This window comes from Diabrotica virgifera, chromosome 1 (genome assembly GCF_917563875.1).
Source record: "Diabrotica virgifera virgifera chromosome 1, PGI_DIABVI_V3a".
NCBI lineage: Eukaryota > Metazoa > Arthropoda > Insecta > Coleoptera > Chrysomelidae > Diabrotica > Diabrotica virgifera.
The window spans coordinates 64,089,593-64,112,228 of record NC_065443.1 but is presented as its reverse complement, the minus strand read 5'-3'; the positions used below and the strand labels follow the sequence as shown (position 1 = coordinate 64,112,228).

Sequence of the window (22,636 nt, the reverse complement as noted above, 5' to 3'; positions counted from 1 at the left end):
ACACAACCCTGTCTTACTCCTCTATTTATATCAATATTCTCGGACTCCTGTTCTTCTATCTTTATATTGGCCTTTTGATTCCAATACAGATTGATGATAATTCGTAAATCTCGTCTGTCTATATCTCTGTTTTTCAATAATTCTATTAGTTTTTCATGCCGGACCCTGTCGAACGCTTTTTCGAAGTCGATGAAACAGGAATAAATATTCAGGTTCATATCTAATCATCTTTGAGAGAGGACATTAAACGCAAACAATGCCTCTCTTGTTCCAAGTCCTTTGCGGAACCCAAATTGGGTATCATCCATATCATATTCTAGCTTTCTGTATAATCTTCCATGAATCACCTTTAGAAATATTTTGAGGGTATGGCTTATTAGTGATATTGTCCTATAGTCCGAACAATCTTTGGCGTATATTGTTTTTGGTATTGTTACAAAGGTGGACACCAACCATTTCTGAGGGATTTTTCCGGTTTTATATACTTCATTAAACAGATCCAGCATTCTCTAGTACCACATCGCAAAGGCATCCATTTTTTGGCGCTCGCATGCGCGAAGAGTCCAAGTCTCTGCTCCGTATAGAAATATTAAGAATACAAGGGCATTCACCAGTCTCATCTTGATATTTTGATAGATAGATCTGTTTTTCCAAATTTTAGTTAGGCGACTGATCGCAATACGTCTCCGAACTTCTGCTTCACAGTTACCATCGTTAGTTATACTAGACCCGAGATAGATAAAGGTGTTTACTATCTGGTATTCCTGTAACATGTTAGTCAGTTGAATAATGTCAAATCTGTCGACCTCCATTATTTTTGTCTTAGCTTTATTGATTTTCAGACCAACTTTATTGCTTTCATTCTCAACTCTTCGCAGAAGATCAAACATTTCTTGCTCATTTGCTGCTATAAGTGTAGTGTCATCAGCAAATCTTAAATTGGAGATTTTCCTACCAGCTACTGTTACTCCACCGGCCCATCCTTCTAAAACCATACTCATGAAATGTTCACCATAAATGTTAAATAAGTCAGGTGACAACACGCATCCTTGTCTAACACCTCTCTCGGTCTTGAATTTGTTTGAAAACTCCTGATCTAGTCGTACTGTCGCTATATTAGACTCGTACAAATTTTTAATAAGTGTCACCAGGTGCATTGGTGCGCCCATTTCTATTAAAATTGACCACAGATTTATCCAGCTTACACAATCAAATGCCTTTTGGTAGTCAACGAAGCATGTAATCATAGGTACTTGAAATTCTCTAGACTTTTCAATGAGTTGTCTCAGGTTCAGGATTTGTTCCCTTGTATCTTTACCCTTTACAAACCCCGCTTGTTCCTGCTTGTAAAACTTCTTGATCCACCTTAATTCAAGCGATCTGATTGTAGTAAAGAGTTTTGAGCAATCGGTATTTCAAGCATCAAAATATTTATGTATATGGTACTCTATCAAAGGCTTTTTTGAAATCTATAAAGCATACGTAAAAGTTCTTCGTAAACTCAATGCTGTTTTGCAGACTATTCGCCTGCAAAAAAGAGCTTCCCAAGTACCCATACCGTTTCGGAAATGAAACTGTTGTTCATCACCAGTTATCCCCTCACAAAAATCTGTTAAGCTAGGAAGTACATAAAGTCGTAATAACCTGGTAGGGACAAAAAAATAAATTTGCTACTGGCTTAAAAATTTTTTGCTGCTGCGTTTAGTAAATTTCAATTTCCGACTTACCATCGACTTATTTCGTATGCTTTAAATGATGACGCACGGGTAAAGAGTCAGGGGCTTAACTTATACATACGGTCTTTACTTTATATTTTTTTAATACCAGAAAAGTTGTTTCGTTTTGAAACCATAAATATACAAATATATTTAATAATTTAAATCTTAACATATTGTTTTGTTTTAGGTATTGGCTATCAAATTGCTTTACAGTTGGCTTCAAGAGCCTGCAAAGTTATTATAGCAGATAGAGTAATAAACGATGATATTAAACAGTCCATTATCAAGGAAACCCACAATCCTAATATAATACTCGAATATGCAGATTTTACTTCGTTCAAGTCTGTGAGAGATTTGGTAGAGAAAATAAAATCTTCTGAAGAAAAATTGGATATTTTATTCAATAATGTAGGAATCGGCAAAGCTCCAGAACATCCAAGTGAAGATGGAGTAAATATGACGATGCAAGTCAATCACTACAGTCCATTTCTACTAACACATTTACTAGTTGGTAAATATAATTCTATAGTCAGAGAACTAAATAGTTGTCAGTGATTCATTTCGAAGTTCGTGGATTGTTACCGAATTTGAGGAGAAAGAGGAGTAATTTCAGTGGCGCGTAACATTATACTATAATTTTACGTGTATAATTCTATAATTTTATAATTATAAAATTATTTTAGTAAGCAATAAGTAACATTTTATAGAATAAATTGTTGACAACTATTTCGTTTTTTGAGTTTAGAAAAATATTCCTTAAATTTTAGTAAAAGTTCCATACATACTTGAAAACACCTAATTTCTTAAATAGTCCGATTAAATAAAATTACAATACATGTAAATCAAAATGTAATTCCGTACAGGTTGAAATAATTTTTTTATCAAAGTTTAGGTCCAAACCAAAGATATTTTCAAGAAAGTATATGATTCATATGAGGGGATCATTGTTTAAATAATTAAAAATTGGTAATTTTTGCACAAAATTTACTACTTTAACTGCTACAGTAATTTATCTTTATATTAAGGATCTTATTCTTAAAAATTCTCTTATACTTAAATTGACAAAAAAATTGGTTGATAAATATTGAGAGGTTTATGAGATAGTTAATTTGTTTTTAAAAAATTACCATTTTTTCAATTGCAAAAACGCGTTTGTTGCTGATAAAGTATACAAGTTTTTAAGGTCTCATTTTCTTAGCTTTTATGTTCGTTTTTGATAATTGTATTGACAAATCAAAATTTCAATTAAACACCCTTCCAAAATGGCGTTTGAAAATTGATGTAATTTGTTTTAAACTTATTTTTGATAACATCGCCAGGATTAAAAACTTTAAAATTATTTTTCGATATTCGTATTCCTGGTAATTTTTGACATATCCACAAAAAAATTTCTAGAAGCATTTTTGGCGGAGATAGCTTTTCCCAGTTTAAAAATTCCATAATTTGTTTTTTTATCAATATTGACATTTAAAAGTACGTGAGTACATCTATTAACCTTAATACTTAATTATGTCATTTATACACATAATAAAAATTGTAGAGTATTTTGAAAAATGATGATATTCGTAGCACCTTTAATGAAAACTGTTTGTCTGAAAATTGGCGGAGGAGTAGTTTCCAATATATCACTTAATAATGGGCCAATTTCAATATTTTCTATTAATTTGGGGTAGCATATAAAAATAATAGCATCTGTATGATCCTTTTTGACATAAATAATCATTAACTAGTTATAAACAATTTTTTTTGTCTAGTATTGTGATAAATAAAAGTTGGCACCAAAGATAATCACAAAAGAGCATTAAAACAAATTTTTATTTTAAAAATTTAACAAAGTAGTAAAATTTTGTTAAAGAATCACAAAATTTTTGTTCTTTGTACCCCTAGGGAGGAAAAATACAACTTTGCTCCCTACAATCAGGTCCGGAAAAGTATACTTTCGGTAGAGGTAGGTGGAAAAATATTTATTTTGGACATTTGTGTTCGAGAAGTTAATCTGTGCACTGCCTGCTTGAGTTTTCAATGAGGAGGTGCGCTCTTACAAAAATGAGTAATATAACGTCAGAACAAGCAGCCCAAATTGTAGTTTTCTGGCATTCTGGCTCTAATTCCAAATTCTATCTGTTGCTAATGATTCAGTCAATTTGTACTCTACGAGCTTCCTAGTGGGAAAGTTTTGGGGTAGTTCTGATTTCTTTCATTATATATGGATTTTGGGCTGCTGAATCCGAATATGAGGTTTGCGGACAAAATTTCTTGACGAAACATTGAAAAAATCGCGATAAAATCGAAAAATTTCAGTTTTTTTCCGCTTTTTTCTCAAATCTCGAAAACTATTACCTTTTAGTTCTGTAAACAGAAATTAAAGTACTTAAAATTATCTACAAATATCACTATTTACTTTTTTTTCAGACTAACCGTTCGGTCTAAAGTGCAAGTTGAAAATTGCCAATTTTTAACGGTCTCGGCAAAACCCACTTTTTACAATCTAAAATTTTAGTTTTTATTGCTGTCATTTGATAAATTTCTCCTAGTTTTCTGTACAAATAATAAATGTTAGTTCATAATATGATGAATATGGTATGTCTCATCTTACAGCTTCCATGAATCCATTCCATCCTAAAATACCGAGAATATCTCTACTTTTCCCTTAGAGCAACAGAAGATCAGGCACAGATGGAGCCACAGTTTCAATTGGTGTGAACATTCCCTTCGGATCTGTTATCTTGATTTCTGATAAACCTTAAGGTTTTGTCCTTTCAAAATGTATTATTTGAACAGCTCTCTGACTTCTATAAACCTCAGGTGCGGGTTTAGTTTTTAGCCGAGGAATGGATGGGTTAGGAGCTATTGCATGTTTTGAAATGCAATACAAGAAATGCCACCCATGACGTAAAAAGTATGGTATTCGTCGATTGTATCTACTTTAACCCTTAGAATATATATATATATATATATATATATATATATATATATATATATATATATATATATATATATTAATTAAACGAAAAGATTTCTCTGGTATACAGAAGAAATCTTTTCCGTAGGGGACGCGAAAATGTAAATTTCAAAGTCTTCATAAAAGACGATGAACGACAAAAGACACCTCTTTGTGTCACAGATTTGTCTACAAAGCCACGTTATTCGCTACACATTCGTCAATAACGGAGAAGAACCGTGATATGAAAGGAAACGGCAATTGCATTTTATTTCACTTCGACCACCACCGACGTGTAGAATAGAATATCGGTGGTGGTCGAAGTGAAATAAAATGCAATTGCCGTTTCCTTTCATATATATATATATATATATATATATATATATATATATATATATATATATATATATATATATATATATATATATATATATACGCTCCTGTTATGTCTATGTCTCGGATGTTGTTTTGTGATAAAATGTGTCTAAAGATATTCAACCTCTCATCTTTACCGATGAGCCCAGGGAGGTTGAGGAGGGCGAAACACATTTCTGAGAACTGGTGTTTGGATCTTTGATTCTATTCAGAAAATTTTTCCCAGCCCGAAATAGTGGATGTGTGAGTTATTCGTAAGGGGATTTTTCCACATTCTCTATTTCATTTGTTTTATATATTGTTATATTTCTATTTGATATAAAAATTAAATTTTGATAATTATAAACAGAATTCAATTTAATATAAAATATTTTCAATTTTCTCAACCACGGGCATATAAATTTAGAACAACCTATATACAACAAATTGTTATATTTAATTTTAAGAAGTGATTAGAAAAAGCTTACGGAACACGGGACAATGCGCTTAGAAAAAACAAAGTGAATTGCGCGTATCATTATCGTTGTTCGCGGAAGGTTCGATCATTAGCCGATGCTAAATAAGACTCAGTTGAAGTAGATAATAGATCATTAAATTTTGTAATTAGTAGAAAGTAATTTTAGAATGGGAATTAACTATTTTCTTTTGAAATACATTAAGCATATTTAGAAAGATTAAAAATTGGTTTTGAGGAATACTGCGAATGAGAGTTGGTGGTGGAAGTTTGATTTGTGAATCTGGAAGGGATATTTAGAAAGTAGGGGAATGAATGACAAATAGAGATCAGAATGTTTTGAGCTGTCGAGAAGTGAAGTCCAGTAGTAGACGGTAGTGTACGGAGAGTGAGAAAGCCGGTGTAGTTCCGTGAGTGTGGAGTATCTATCGTGGAACGAGAGGTAGGCCAGGTTGAGAGTAAAAGAACCTCCTTGAGCCAAGAGTTCCCGGTAGCTGATTGCAGTTTCGAAAAAGGTAGAACACAGCATCACGACAGAAGCAGGAAACGAGAGCTATACGAGCTAGTTTCAGAGGAGAACATTACTGGAAGCCAGGACGAGGTTTTGATTGCAGCCAAGGAGAGCAGGAAACGGGTTTTGTGTGAAGACATTCTCAGTTCACCAGAAAAAGGTCAGTCTCATTTGTTTGGACATGAATGTATGGGTTTTTCGTATTAAATACCACATTTAAAATTGAAGAAACATAATCAATAATATCAGAAAAGCTTCATCAAACTTAAATAGAATTGTTGCTAATAAATCATAATAGTTAAATGTTAATAAAAACTTTCAATTGGAAACCAAAAGGAAATAAGATTCCCATGTGTAAATGTTATGTTTAAGAATAATAAGATATAGCAAATATTAAGCAGTGATTGCCATTTAAATAAAATAAACAATATTTTGATTACAATTGTAACCCATATGTGTTATTATTTTACTCTTTTCTTTCCTATCCCGATTAGGAACCATTGAGAAATACTTAGAAGCCACGTAAGTAAGTAATTAATTTTATAAAAAGCCCTGAGATTGAAAACATATTGATATGTGATCTGGTAAATTAATTAGATTATTATTAATGCATTGATTAAATTAAATGACATATAAAAATATTATCTCATATCAATAATCAAGATCACATCAACTGTCGTCCAACGTGGAAAGCATTGTAAAGTATTTCTAGTGGCAAATTTGAAGGATAGAAAGAGTAAAGCCGGTATTTGAAAATTTATTTGCCTGTGGTAAAAAGTGAGATACTTACATTTGATAACATAAAATTTTAGATCTCTTTAGGTACAAATTTTACATAACTGATTTAATATTTTATTTTTACGATATTTACATTTGATATATTTATTGACAATTTATAATATTTGGGTGAGAAAAAGTCGTCTTGGTAACATACTAGTAAAATTTCATATTTGGCGGGGACAGTACTTCTTGAAAAAAAATGTCTGTGACAAGAAGCCAAAGCAAAGACAACAAAAAACAAAAAGAACATTCAGACCAAGAAGATATTTTAGACACGACAATCATGGCATCAGAACAGCAAGAATTATCAGGAATAGATAAACTATTACAACTGATGCAACTCCAGTCACAAAAACTGGATGACAATCAAAGAGAAACAAAACAAGCAATGGATAAAAATCAGGAAGAAACATCAAAGAAAATGGATAAAGTGGATCAAAAAATGGATGAAACACAAAAAAAATGGATGACAATCAAAAGGAAACAAAACAAGCAATAGAAGAGAACAATAAGAAAATAGAGGAACGCATAGAAAAGTATGAAAAGGAAATAAAAGGATGTTTGACAACAATGAAAAACGAGATAGAACAGCAAGAAATGAAAATTAAAGATCACATGCAAGAACAAGAAATTAGAATGAAGGACCACATGAAAGAACAAGAAATGATAATTCAAAACAAAATGGAGGAGTTAACGAATGGCCAGAAAAAGGAAATAGAAAATTTGGAAAACAAGTTTGAAAACGCTATTCAAGCAATCAGAGAAGAAATGGAAAGAAAGATTGCGGAAATCAATATTCAACAAAATGTAGGAGAAAGAAGAGAAATGGTTATACATAGCACAGATGACGTGAAGATAAGGTTTGGCGGGGATGTAAGAAGATTACACCCAGTGCCGTTCATAAATAGCCTGAAAAAGAAAATACAACACATCGGAAATTTCGAAACAGCAAAAGAAACTATCAGAAACCATCTAAAATATGAAGCAAGCCTATGGTTCGATTGCAAAGAAGAAGAATTTGACAGTTGGCAACAATTTGAACAAAAATTTTTGAATTATTTCTGGGGAAAAGTCCAACAATTGGAAATTAACAAGGAATTGCAAAATGGGAAATACAATGATAGGATGGGTATATCAGAAAGGACATATGCATTACAAATTTACTATAACGCAAAACATTTACAATATAATTACTCATCGGAACAATTAGTCGAACTGATTGCAAGACATTTCGAAGAAACGCTGGAAGACCATATCACATTGCAAAACTACAAAGACATAGATAGTTTATGCCAATTCCTACAAATAAGAGAATCACGTTTAAGGGAAAGAAAATCAAGAAGGTCGCGAGAAGATTACAGGCCCCAAGAAACACAGGATTACAGAGATAGAAATCAAAATAGGAGGGACTATACAAGACGAGATTTTAATCCCAGAAGGGAAAACGAAAATAGAGACAACGGAAGAGGAAATTATGAACAAAGAAATAGGCAATGGAATGAGAACAGAAATCGAGAATACCAGAATAGAAACACCACACGCTCAAATCAAGAAAACAGAAATAATGGTAGACAAAATGAACAGGGATATCGAGAAAACCGAAACAGATCCGACAGACCAAGAGAAAATAGAAGAGAAGTAAATAATACCCAGACAGATGAATATGACGGAGAGAGACATTATGACGAAAATATAAACAACGATGAGCAACCGGCGTCTTTTCACGACGGCGCTCACTAAAAACCAAAAATCAAACAGGAATCTTTTGTAACCCCAAGGAGTTTATTAAATTGGCAAGAAACAACGAAAAGAAAAATGGAGTTAATTTAAAATTTGTGGATGGATTTATCAACGAGAAACCAATTAAAATTATGATAGACACTGGATCTGAAATAACATAGGTCAACAGAAAACTAATAGAAGAAGTTAACTTAACAAATTTTATTTACAAAATACCTAGGGTAAATTTAGTGGGCGCAAACAAACGGACATTGGAAACTATAAATGAAGGCATACGAGTAATGGTACGACTGGATAAGAAGATGTATGCACTACAATGTGTAATAATGCCAAACATGTCACATGACATGATAGTAGGAGTTGACGAATTGGCAGAAAAACATGTAGTGATAGATTTTAAAAATAATACGATGAATATAACAGAAGAAAACGAAGAAGAACAGGACAAGGAACAGGAGAAACAAATTACGGACGAATCAGGTAAAGAACAAACAGTGGAAATGAATTTGGCAACGAAGCAAGGACAAAGAAGAAAAGGGAGAAAAAGTCAGAAAAAGACAAAAGAAAATGAAACCTGTGGCTCCTCAAAAGAAGAGTTGAGCCCAGAAGAAGAAAAATTGAGAGTATCAAAAGCAAAAGAAAACTGGGATTCCTCAAAAAAAAAGAGATGAGCTCAGGAGAAGAAGAAATAAAGCTAACAAATGAAAGCGAAAAAGATATGATCGAAACAGTGGCATTTGAAGAGGAGGCATATGAAAACGAGGATGCAGAATACACGGTAAAAGTATGTGAAAAATCTGAGGAAAAAGACAGAAGATTGATATGGGAAAAAGGGAAAGACAACATAATAGCCGACACTCTAACACAGGATGAGGACACTGAAAATAAGGAAACAATTACTCTACAGGTGGGACTAATTAGAGTAATACAAGAAGAAGGGGTATAAGACGTAGATTAAAGTAAGGAGATATACAGGGAGTTGGTTTTGCCTCGAGAAAATTTATTTAAAATTGCAGATAAATTTTATCGAATACAAGGCGGGGATTTGTTATATTTCTATTTGATATAAAAATTAAATTTTGATAATTATAAACAGAATTCAATTTAATATAAAATATTTTCAATTTTCTCAACCACGGGCATATAAATTTAGAACAACCTGTATACAACAAATTGTTATATTTAATTTTAAGAAGTGATTAGAAAAAGCTTACGGAACACAGGACAATGCGCTTAGAAAAAACAAAGTGAATTGCGCGTACCATTATCGTTGTTCGCGGAAGGTTCGATCATTAGCCTATGCTAAATAAAACTCAAGTGAAATCGATAATAGGTCATTATCGTTGTTCGCGGAAGGTTCGATTATTAGCCGATGCTAAATAAGACTCAGTTGAAGTAGATAATAGATCATTAAATTTTGTAATTAGTAGAAAGTAATTTTAGAATGGGAATTAACTATTTTTCTTTTGAAATACATTAAGCATATTTAGAAAGATTAAAAATTGGTTTTGAGGAATACTGCGAATGAGAGTTGGTGGTGGAAGTTTGATTTGTGAATCTGGAAGGGATATTTAGAAAGTAGGGGAATGAATGACAAATAGAGATCAGAATGTTTTGAGCTGTCGAGAAGTGAAGTCCAGTAGTAGACGGTAGTGTACGGAGAGTGAGAAAGCCGGTGTAGTTCCGTGAGTGTGGAGTATCTATCGTGGAACGAGAGGTAGGCCAGGTTGAGAGTAAAAGAACCTCCTTGAGCCAAGAGTTCCCGGTAGCTGATTGCAGTTTCGAAAAAGGTAGAACACAGCATCACGACAGAAGCAGGAAACGAGAGATATACGAGCTAGTTTCAGAGGAGAACATTACTGGAAGCCAGGACGAGGTTTTGATTGCAGCCAAGGATAGCAGGAAACGGGTTTTGTGTGAAGACATTCTCAGTTCACCAGAAAAAGGTCAGTCTCATTTGTTTGGACATGAATGTATGGGTTTTTCGTATTAAATACCACATTTAAAATTGAAGAAACATAATCAATAATATCAGAAAAGCTTCATCAAACTTAAATAGAATTGTTGCTAATAAATCATAATAGTTAAATGTTAATAAAAACTTTCAATTGGAAACCAAAAGGAAATAAGATTCCCATGTGTAAATGTTATGTTTAAGAATAATAAGATATAGCAAATATTAAGCAGTGATTGCCATTTAAATAAAATAAACAATATTTTGATTACAATTGTAACCCATATGTGTTATTATTTTACTATTTTCTTTCCTATCCCGATTAGGAACCATTGAGAAATACTTAGAAGCCACGTAAGTAAGTAATTAATTTTATAAAAAGCCCTGAGATTGAAAACATATTGATATGTGATCTGGTAAATTAATTAGATTATTATTAATGCATTGATTAAATTAAATGACATATAAAAATATTATCTCATATCAATAATCAAGATCACATCAATATATATATATATATATATATATATATATATATATATATATATAACAGGTATATAATCTTTGCTGAACAGTTAGGAAACAAGGTTGAAATATTGGGGTAGCAGCAATCTCAAAGAAAACTCTTTATAATAATTCCAAGCTTTCGATAATGTTTATTATCATCTTCAGGGAAACTACAAATATAAATATACAGTATTTAACAATTAGTCTAACTAAAATCAATAAAAATTGTTATCTTTGTGTCATCAAAAATCCAAAACACCATAGTTTTCTCTCACTAAACTAGGTGTCTAGGATCCCCAGAAACACAAAAATAACAAAATATTGCTCTGAGAAATGCAGAGCTAATACTCTCACTATAAACACCGCATATCACAGAACAACCTTACTAAAAAATTATTTATATGTTTTGGTACTTACATTATTTGAGGATGTAGAGCCTAGTTGTTAAATACTGACATAACAATTAAATTTTGTCTTGGTAAATAGTAAATAATATAAATTAAAGTAAAAACTATATAAAAACTTATAAAAATCTGAGTATAAAGCGATAAAAGCTAAAATATTTTTTAAAAAATTATGTATGTCTAATTGGCATTTTACAAAATGTCTAACAAAATTTATGGATGTTTATTCATTTTTCTTTGAATTCATACGGAAACGTCACAACCACTGAACCAATTACAATTTTGTTATAAATTTCTAATAAATTTTGAAATAGGAAAAGAGCGAAATGATAATATAAAAGTTTTAATAAATGCAAAATTGTTTCATAGTCCTTGTCTTTTATTATGTAGTATACTGAAAAAATCTACAAATTATGTATCAAATTAAAGAAGAATCTGAATTATTAAATTTAAATTGGTTATTTTTGTCTAAAGTGAGCAAATAAGAATAAATTTCACTGAGATGTCTTACATCTGATTTTTTGTTTATTTTCTTCTTGAAAGATAAAAGCCATTTCCAAAAAAGGTCTTTTTTTATATGAGTTCTCAGAAGCTAGTACTTTAGTATGTTGATAATCCATTACATGACCCTCTTTGGAAACATGTTCTGCTAAAGCACAACGTTCAGGATGTAGTCTAGAATCACTTTTATGTGAAATTATTCGAGATGATAAAGTTCTCGAGGTGATACCTATATAGCTCATATTACAACTACGACATGGTATATTATAAACTACATTTGAACAAGACAATGCAGGAGTTTTATCTTTCAGTCTAGTAAAAATTGAGTTAATAGATAATGTGATACTATTAGCTATTTTTATGCCACTAATTTGATTAAAGATTCTGCTTAGCTTTGGTGTGATGTTCTTAATGTAAGGGAGTGAAAAATATTTAAAGTTAATGGGTTCCTGGTTTTCTGCAACATTAGTAAGATTATTTAAATTTTGGTTGTTAATACTATTATTATTTGTGTATGAGATGTCAGATGTATTAAAAAGTAATTTCTTTATAAGGGTTTTTGGATAGGAATTGTCAATGAATATATTATATAATATTCTTAGATTTGTATTATGAAATGAGTTGTCTGATATTTTTAAAACCCTTGATTTCATTTGTTTTATTAAATTAACTTTTTGAGAAAATTTATGGTAAGACCAGTAATTGATATACCTGCCTGAGCTTATTGGTTTTTGGTACCAGTCAATCATTAAGGTGTTTGTAGTAGTATTACGAATAAATTTAGTATCTAAGAAAGGTAGAGTACCATTTTCATCTTCTCTTTCTAAGGTAAATTGAATGTAAGGATCATAACTGTTGAAGATGAACAAGATTTCATCCAAGGCATTGGAAGGTAGGCTAAGTATTATGTCATCAACATATTTCTTAATAAAACAAAGGTCAAAAGGTAGTACTGGTATTACTACGTCCAACAAATCGTCCATCACATAACATGCAATAATAGATGAAATTGTCGCTCCCATAGAAGTACCAAATTTTTGAGAATAATATTGATTATTAAAAGAAAAATATGTGTTATTAAATAAAAAGCTAATTAAATTTAAGAAGGTGTCTTTCTCAATGTTACAGAAATTACGAATAGAAGACCATTTTTTATTAATAGCTCTTAGAGCTGCATCTAAGTAAACATTACTAAAAAGGGAAACAACATCCAAGCTTGCAATAACATAATTAGGTGGAAGTTTAAAGTTGTTGAATTTGTTAGCAATTTCAAAAGAATCTTTTATGTAGTAATCATTATTAGTGTCATAAGCTTTAGTCAATATATCAGTTAAAAAAGAAGCCAAAAACTGTGTAGGAGCATTAATACAAGCTACTATAGGACGTACTGATAGTGTAGGTTTATGTATTTTAGGAAGAGCATAAAATTTTGGTGAAATACCACTATAACACATAAGTTTCTTTTTTGTATTAGGATCTATTTGGTTTGTATCTACTAGTGATTTTATTAATTTATTACATTTTTGTTGAATAGAAGAAGTAGGGTCCTTTGATAACATAGAATAGGCTTCTCTATTATTTAGTATATTTGAAGATAATTCTAAATATTGTTCTTTATACAAAATTACTGTTATATTACCTTTATCAGATTTTGTAACAACAATATTAGGATTATTTTTCAGAAAATATTTAGTTTTAACTAGTAGTTTATGGTAAAAGACAGATGCGCTACTTTGGTACCTCCCATAATTGTGAATTTGATTAGTAATTACGTTTGTAGATTTAGCTATCAGTACATTCCTTACAAGTGTATCAGATATAGACGAGGTGATGTTGTCGATACAAGATAACATTTTTTTTAATAGGAATGTGTATTCCTAGTATAGGTTCAATACTAAATTTGGGGCCAAGAGCCAAAAAACGAAAAATATCATCTGGTATCACAACCTCTGTTAGATTTTTTATCCAGTTTGGTTTAATATTTAACAAAGTATCAACATTATCTTTATATAGCTTATCAAATTTTTTTAAATTATTATTTTTAATTATGTGAAATTTACGGTTATATACTCGTTGTTGTTTTGATTGGAAATTTAAAAAAATTAATTCTGATTTTTGATGACACAAAGATAACAATTTTTATTGATTTTAGTTAGACTAATTGTTAAATACTGTATATTTATATTTGTAGTTTCCCTGAAGATGATAATAAACATTATCGAAAGCTTGGAATTATTATAAAGAGTTTTCTTTGAGATTGCTGCTACCCCAATATTTCAACCTTGTTTTATATATATATATATATATATATATATATATATATATATATGTTTTTAAAAAGGTGGGTCTGTATTCCCAGCCGCCGTATATATACGTTCAAGATGTTATGGTCTCAATTTACTAAAGCCGAAAATATGCGTTGCTTATAAAATTTTGGACTCATTGGTGTCCCAATGCCGTAGAAATATGTCCGAAAATGTTGGATTATTGTTCCCAAAGCCTCAAAATGTTGGCACCTAAGACAGGTCATGCGGACCCATTGCCGTATATTTATTTAATCACATATTTTAGATATATGCTATATTGTTGCACTGGTGGCAACGCTTATAGGTAACTAATAGAAGGTGAAGCGTTTGTAACCACAGAAAAGACCAGAAAAAAAAGAAGCGAATCGAGATACATGTGTGCAAGATGCGGAGTCGGCCTTTGCGTAGTGTCATGTTTTGAGAAGTACTACACAAAAGAAAACTCTTAATGTTAATTTACATTACATTATTTTTTTTAAGTTGGTTACATTTTTTCAAGTTGGTTTTGCTCTGTGATGAGTACTTTTGAAAAGGAAACGTTTAAGTTGGTTAAAAAAAACTCATTAAAAACATGTTTTGGTCATTTATTTGTTTATTTATATGCGATTATATATAAGGCAATGGGACTCTAAGGCCCGGTTTTTCAGTGAGTGGTTAAAATTTTGGTTAGCTAACCTAGTTTAAATTTTAACCAATATTTTAACCCTTATATCGTTTTTCAGTGCTTTAAACCAAGATGTGCAATTCTATAGATTTTTGACAGAAAAATAAACAAAATAGAATTTCATAACCTAATATATAACTAACAAATAACATAACATTACAAAAATGATTAATGCATTCAAGTTCCGATGAAGATATAATCAAGAATATAATAATACATAATACAATATTTCCCGCGATAACACAAAATGTCATAATTTAACTAACCTCTTCTGTCAGCAAATATAGATAAACGTCTGTCGGAAAATTCGGAGTTAAACCACCTATGATAGTGAGTATCGGTTAAAATCTTGGTCAACTTAAACGGGTTTAAGCGATAACCTTGTATTGAAAAACTGATTAACCAAAAAAATTTCGGTGACCGAAAAATCTGGGTTAACCCAGCACTGAAAAACCGGCCCTAAGCATGAAAAAACCTTTGGGATTGAGGCACCAAGATGCAAATTAAGGCATGGCATAGAAAGGGTTAAAATCAGCGTTTTCGTACACCTGTTGTGTAAAGCATGGCTGGTAAATTTTCTGCGGAAAGTCTGCGATTACTGACACTTCCAGATAAGCAACGCGCTTGCTCAAAGTCTTGTAGCGGCAGTAAGGTCCAGATAGTTGGTCTCACCATTACTTGCAGAGTTGGCCGTTTTCTCTACAAAAAGTACGGCTCAAGAAAATAGGTTGATGTAGTTTCCTCTTTGGGGTTTTCTTCATCCTATACAGAAGCTGTTCACCTGGAAGTGTCAGCATTCGCAGGCTATCCACAGAAAATTGACATGCCGTGCTTTACACATGTGTACGATAACGCTGATTTTAACGTACATACAATCGACGAATACCACACTTTTCACGTCATATGTGGCATTTCTTGTATTGCACTAAAACATGCAGTAGCTCCTAAGCAATCCATTCCTCGGATAAAAAAGAAACCCGCGCCTGAGGTTAATGGAAGCCAGGGAGCTGTTCAACTAATTCATTTTAAAAGGACAAAACCTAAAGGCTTATCAGAAATCAAGATAAGAGATCGAAAGGAAATGTTTACACCAACTGAAACTGTGACTCCATCTGTGCCTGATTTTCTGTGGCTCTAAGGGAAAAGCAGAGACATTCCCGGCCTCTTAGGACGGAATGGACTCATGGAAGCTGTCACAAGACACGTACCATACTTATGAACTAAAATTTATTATTTGTACAGAAAACTAGGAGAAATTTATCTAATGACAACATTCTAATAAAAAATTAAGTTTTGGAATGTAAAAAGTGGGTTTTGACGAGACCGTTAAAAATTGGCAATTTTCAACTTGTACTTTAGACCGAACGGTTCGTCTGAAAAAAAAAGCAAAGAGTGATATTTGTAGATAATTTTAAGTACTTTAATTTCTGTCAACAGACGATTTACTAAAAGTTAATAGTTTTCGAGATTTGAGCAAAAAAGTGGAAAAAAGCTGAAATTTTTTCGCTTTTTTCGCGATTTTTTCAATGTTTGGGCAAGAAATTTTGTCCGCAAACCTCATATTCGGATTCAGCAGCCCAAAATCCATATATAATGAAAGAAACTACCACAAAACTTTCCTAGTCAAAACACAATTTTATTGAATCATAACGGAACTGGCACTTTACAAACCGAACATTACGGGGCACGGACTGTGGAAAGATTATTTCGCAGTTCTACGCAAAGTTTGAAGATGTAAATGTCGTTTATCTGCGGGGTTCATGCACCTGGGAAGTCCTGACACTGGTCTTTCTCTATACCTTCTTAAGGCACTTGAAACGCTGGATTGATTGATGGATTCCCATAACATTAGCAAGATATGGCTGCGATCGTCCATCTCCAATTAAAGCTTCAATTTGGGATGCTTGTTACGACGTTAAATTACCTACTCATTATTTGTAAGAACGCACCTCCTCATTGAAAACTCAAGCAGACATAGTACACAGCAGTGGCGACGCGTGACTTTTTCTAAAGTGTTACCAAAACCAGATGCAAAAAATCTTATTTAAAAAAATGAAGATATGGCTAAATGTAAATATAGCTTCAATAATATAATTTTGTATATCACTTGAAATTCTCGAAAAAACAGTTGATGTTTCTAGATTTTTTGGCAATTAATGTTAACAATTCCCTGTAATTGCCTCGAATGTCAGAGCCGTCGCCCTCAAAATGACCAAGAAACGCTAATTCTTGTTTGGCCAAAAAACATACGGTATCTATTATAAGTGAGCTAAGAATATACCTACCTATTTTTTATCAAACTCATTATGTTTAGCAATATTTGCTTTAAAAGCTTGGTTAAGAGAACTTTCGATTCTTGTTTTGCCAAACTGAATCAAACTGGGTATACATCTTAGATGTAGGTAACGGAGAACCTGGTCCACCCATTTTTCTGTAGAAACCAGAAGACATGGTCAACAATACAGTTTATTTTTCTTGCAACCACATAACCAAGGATTTTCACTGTACCAACTAAATTTAAAATATCGAACTACTTTTTTTGATTCCTTTTTTAAATTGTTTAAAATAGGTCTTTCATTTTTAATAATCTCATTTTTTTTCTTCAATCAGAATTACTTTTCAAGTAGTTGATCGATTACGCAACGACACTCATCCATGCTGAACTGCACGCACACTTTTTATAGGTACTGTAACCAAATTTAAATCTGGTAACAGCCCTACTGATATACACAGCCTTACGCCTGTCGCTCCTTCAAAATTTTCAGACACTAGCCAGTAGCCGGTCCCGAGCAGCCCGAACGACAGCGAGATAACCATTCATTGTAATCACAAATGAGACTGGTAGCAGAATATAATAAAGTGCTGCTGTCACATAAACTCGCCAATATTTTCGTGTGTCTACGAGTAGTTGGCTGTTTACTGAATTAGGTACTATTTACACATAATATAATAATATATTTCTATTGGTAAAAATATAGATAAATGGAATTATTCATCGTCATAAATTATTTATCTTTTTTTAACTGATTACAAAATTTTTAACTGTTACCAATGGTAACAGTGGTTACATGGACGCTTCGCCAGTGGTACACAGATCAAATTCTCGAACAAAATGTCCAAAATAAATATTCAGTTTTATAGGTAATCGATTATGGGAAGAGTTATGATCTTGAAAATGTCACAAAGAATATAACTAAATATCTCTTTTCTTACTCAGATTCTTTTACAGTATTTTAGAATCGATAATATTTAGTTATGTTATTAAGGTATTGGATTTTGACATAAGCTATGAATTATGCCGGTTTTGTACACAAGTTTATGTGAAATTTTCAAGGTCATAGCTCTTCCCAAAACCCATTACCTATAACAGGGGTCACCAATTAGCGGACCGCGGTCCGCATCCGGACCGTAGGTTAGTTTTGTGCGGACCGCGATTAAATTCAGAATATAGTGTTTTGCAATTTTTAAAATGTTTGACTATGAAATTGTATACTATGTTTGGCTCAACTTATATGTGCGAAGCCGCTTTTTTAAAAATGAACTTTATCGGTACAGATCTCAGTTAAAAGATGAATCTCAACTCCCTAATGAAAATCAATTGCACGAAACTCATTCCAGACTTCAGACAGGTTATACATTTTTTTTAATAGGAAACAAATTTTTGCCCCAAAAAATGTATGATTTTGATTTTTTAGGTAATTTTAAACAAAAAAGATCTCCTGTCATTTTTCTCAAAAGTTGATAGTTTTCGAGTTATAAGCGATATAAAAAATGTGAAAAATGCGAAAATACGCGTATAAGTACGTATTTTCGAGGCTACAAAACTCATGTGTAAATTATTAGTGTTCCGGTTGACTTATGAAGCTTATTCAATTTCAAGATTCTAACGAGTAATCGCGGCTTATTTCAATATAGACTGTTGTTTCTAATTGTTAATCGTCGGGCGTCGTGACTTTATGATGCGCCTCTGTCGCATGCAGGTATAAATTTTAAAATATAATCATGAACATGGTTTTTGTTTAACCCTTTTCTTGGCAAACCAAAATAAAAATGTGAAAAGTGTGTTTTCTTTCTATTAATGCCCTTCTAGGATTAGTTAAAAATTTATGAAATAAAAATTTTACCTTTAATTTATTGCAAAGTACCAAATTTGAGTTTATTACAAATTTGTTACATTGCCAAATAGGCGATGTTTTTTGATAACTCAAAAAACAAAAAACAACTAAAATGTAGGTACACTCTCTATTTATAGGATAATGGCTCAATATAAAACAATCACCAAAATACAAAAAAACACACTATTTCTTACAAAAAATTAAAAGTTTCTAAAAACAGTCGAGGACCTCCTCAAAAATTTATCAAATAAATTTAACAGATGACAGATGGCATCAATTATAAATTATCAGAAATCGGTAATAATAAAAATATAAGCCAACTGTTGCCATTTAGGGATAGTTTTATATTATTAGTACAAAACATTATGACTAACAAAATATACCTCAAGTTAGCTAGAACTCACCTAGGACCTAAAATGAAAATGTTACAAATTTGTTACATTGTCAAGAAGAGGGTTAAATAATTTATTTATTCAATTAATTATTGCCAATGTGCAGATTAAATACGCTAATCATATAATGTGATACGCGCCACATAGAGCGACGCACCGCACTTGACAACCTCAAAAATAATTATTAACACATGAGTTTTCAAGGTTCGAAAATCCTTATTTTCGCATTTTTCAGATTTTAAATCGCTTAATATGGCCCAAAAATGCTAAAAACATATTTTCGGGAGCAAAAAACGTGATGTTTTCAATTTGTTAAACAGGTTCTGCCTAAAAGTTTCGCCTGGCACCCTTCTGATTTGTTATTATGATGGGATGATATTTTTTAACAAGAATCCGCAAAGAAACCGAATCAGAACGACCGGACATAGGCAGTATTAAGTCCGGACCCCGGAAGTGTTATAGGTTTTCGAAACGGACCATCAGGGAACATAATTGGCGACCCCTGACATATAACAACGTTTTGTTTACTGTTTTTTTTTTCTGCATAAACACGCTTTAACTTAAAATGTTATTGGTTTGTAGACACCTAAAGAAGACGATAGACGAGTAGGTACTATTTATAACATTTTGCTAAACATTAAAAATTATTATTAAACTTCTTTTCTGTTTCAAAAATTATGAGATAGTTTTTGTGATTAGTGTATTTCATTAGAAACCATCAATTTAGATGAAAAGTATCTGTATGAAAATTGTTTTGTTTTAAGGTTTGCTTAGAAAATCATCCGATGGAAGAATAGTTTTCACGTCATCTGTAGCATCTTTTTTTCACACTACAACTATAGACTCTGTTACTGAAAATGAAATCAAGTTATCAAAATATAGAATGAACGATTATACTTGTGGAAAGCTCTGCACCGTTGTAGCTTCGGACATATTCGCAGAAAAGTTAAAGAAGTACAATATTACCGGAATGGGACGTTTCGGCGTCGCCGTTTCGGCGTGGCCATTTCGGCGTGGCCGTTTGGGCGTAGAGCCGTTTCGGCGTAGGCCGTTTCGGCGTAGGCCGTTTCGGCGTCGGCCATTTCGGCGTCAGAAATTTTATTTTAGTTGACTAAATACCTACATTGAGGTTTATTGGTCAGGCAATTTTTTGGAAAAAAATCTTTTAATATAGTTATTTAAATACATTGGAGTTCATTGGTCACACAATTTTAACATTAATGGTCAAGTAGAAAAATAAACTAAATATATTTCTTTTATAAACATTTTGTTATATTTTATTCTGCAAATACCTATATTGGATTTTTTATTAATGCATATTAATAATAATTGCTGTTCTCTTAATTGTCCCAGAGCTAATTAGATGATAACTGACATTTTTCAACTTTAATTAGACATACATTATATGGTATATAGACGGAGAATTTTAATATTGTTAAAATATCTTTTTTAAGCAAAAATATTTGCAGAATGTATATTTTTAAAAAAAATTAAATTATACAATATTTTCTTGAAAGGAATCTGCTTTTAAAATATTTACCATTAGTTAGTATAATAATAGTTATCCCTATATTTATTGCAGTTTCTTCGAAAATTTAAATACAAAATTCTATAAATCACATAATAATGTTATTAACATTTCCTCGAAAACTTAGGTAAAACTTCAGGTAAATTATGGCCCTCCCTGCGGTCGGGCCATAAACTTTACCTTCAGGATTAAATGTACTACTTCAGTCCCGCGGTATATAATGTACTATTATTAGGAAATACCTCGAACAGAGATCAGTTTAAGAGTTTATGTAGTGTCTTATAATATTTCATAGTAGTATTTATACGATATACAGACGAAGAATTTTTAAGCTATGGAACGAAAAATTTTATCGACCAGAGGAAGAGAGAAATTTACCACTGATGGTTTCATGTATGTTTTTGACGCTGTTAGTAAAAGCGATGAATCCCTAAAATTTTGGAGGTGTGAGAGGAAACAAACGTGCAAAGCAAGAATACATACAAGAGATGGTGAAGTCATCAAGAAAGTAAATGTTCACACTCACGACTCCTCGGCGATGGACGTGGAAGTAGCACAAGTTGTTACAAAAATGAAAAAGCGTGCTACAGAAACAAACGAAGGGACAATAGTGGTAATCAATGAGTGCCTGAGAAATACAAGTCAAGCTTGTCATGGTCGGCTCCCAAACACTGGCGCGATGAGAAAATTCATCAGACGAAAACGTAACGAAGTTCATGCAGCCCCATCAAATCCGACAACTGTTGAAGAGTTAGTAATTCCCGAGTCTTATCGTGTTTACACGTTACAAGATGGTGTAGAAGAAAATTTTTTATTAGCAGATGATGGAGAAGGATTGCAAAGAATTTTGATTTTCGGGAGAGAATCGTGGCTGCAACATCTACAGACCTCAGATGTGTGGTATGGTGACGGTACATTTGCTATAGCACCATCTCTATTTTTACAAGTATACACAGTTATGGCCACAAAATATAATGGAGTCCATCCAATATTTTATGCCATGCTGCCGAATAAAACAAGATCCACATATACCCGTATGTTTGAATTGATCAGACAAATTGTACCAAATTTGCAACCCAGAGCAATCCATTGCGATTTCGAACAGGCGGCATTTAAGGCAATGGAAGATTGTTTTCCAGGCGTCGACATCAATGGATGTTTTTTCCATTTGGCACAAAATATGAAGAAACAAGTGGCTGCTATGGGATATACGAGAGAGTATAATGCTGATCCACAATTCGCTTTAAATTGCAGAATGTTGACAGCATTAGCATTTGTTCCTATCGAACATTTAGATGATGCCTTTGCCGTTCTAGCGGAAGCTCTACCTGCTGAACACCAACCACTTGTAGACTGGTTTGAAGACTACTATATTGGACGTATGAACAGAAGAGGAAATGGCAGAAGACCAAGTTTATTTCCCCAAAGGATGTGGAACCTCTACCAGAGAACTCTGGATGGAGAAGACCGGACAAATAATCACGCTGAGGCCGCCCATAGAAGACTCAAGATGGAATTGGGAGCAGATCATCCAACCATATGGAAATTTATAGATGGCCTGCGTCAGGTGCAGAAAGGTCGAGATGTCTATTTCGAGCAACTTGTGGCAGGTAATCTCCCACCATTGAAATTAAGAAAATACAGAGACGCAGATGATCGCATTTCACGGCTTGTGGGAAATTTTGATGCAAACGGGGATGTTTTAGAATTTTTAAGAGGACTAGCACATAATTATAATATGTAAGT

General features: G+C 32.4%; 1 protein-coding gene across 1 annotated transcript in view; it reads left to right on the top strand.

The window, feature by feature from the left end:
* The window catches only part of LOC126890687 (retinol dehydrogenase 13-like), a 44,360-nt gene that overhangs the window by 6,332 nt on the left and 15,392 nt on the right, over nt 1-22,636 (top strand). Inside the window, exons 2-3 of the mRNA XM_050659864.1 lie at nt 1,906-2,229; nt 20,127-20,328. Of these exons, the coding sequence (XP_050515821.1) occupies nt 1,906-2,229; nt 20,127-20,328 (526 nt within the window). The remainder of the gene's footprint in view (nt 1-1,905; nt 2,230-20,126; nt 20,329-22,636) is intronic.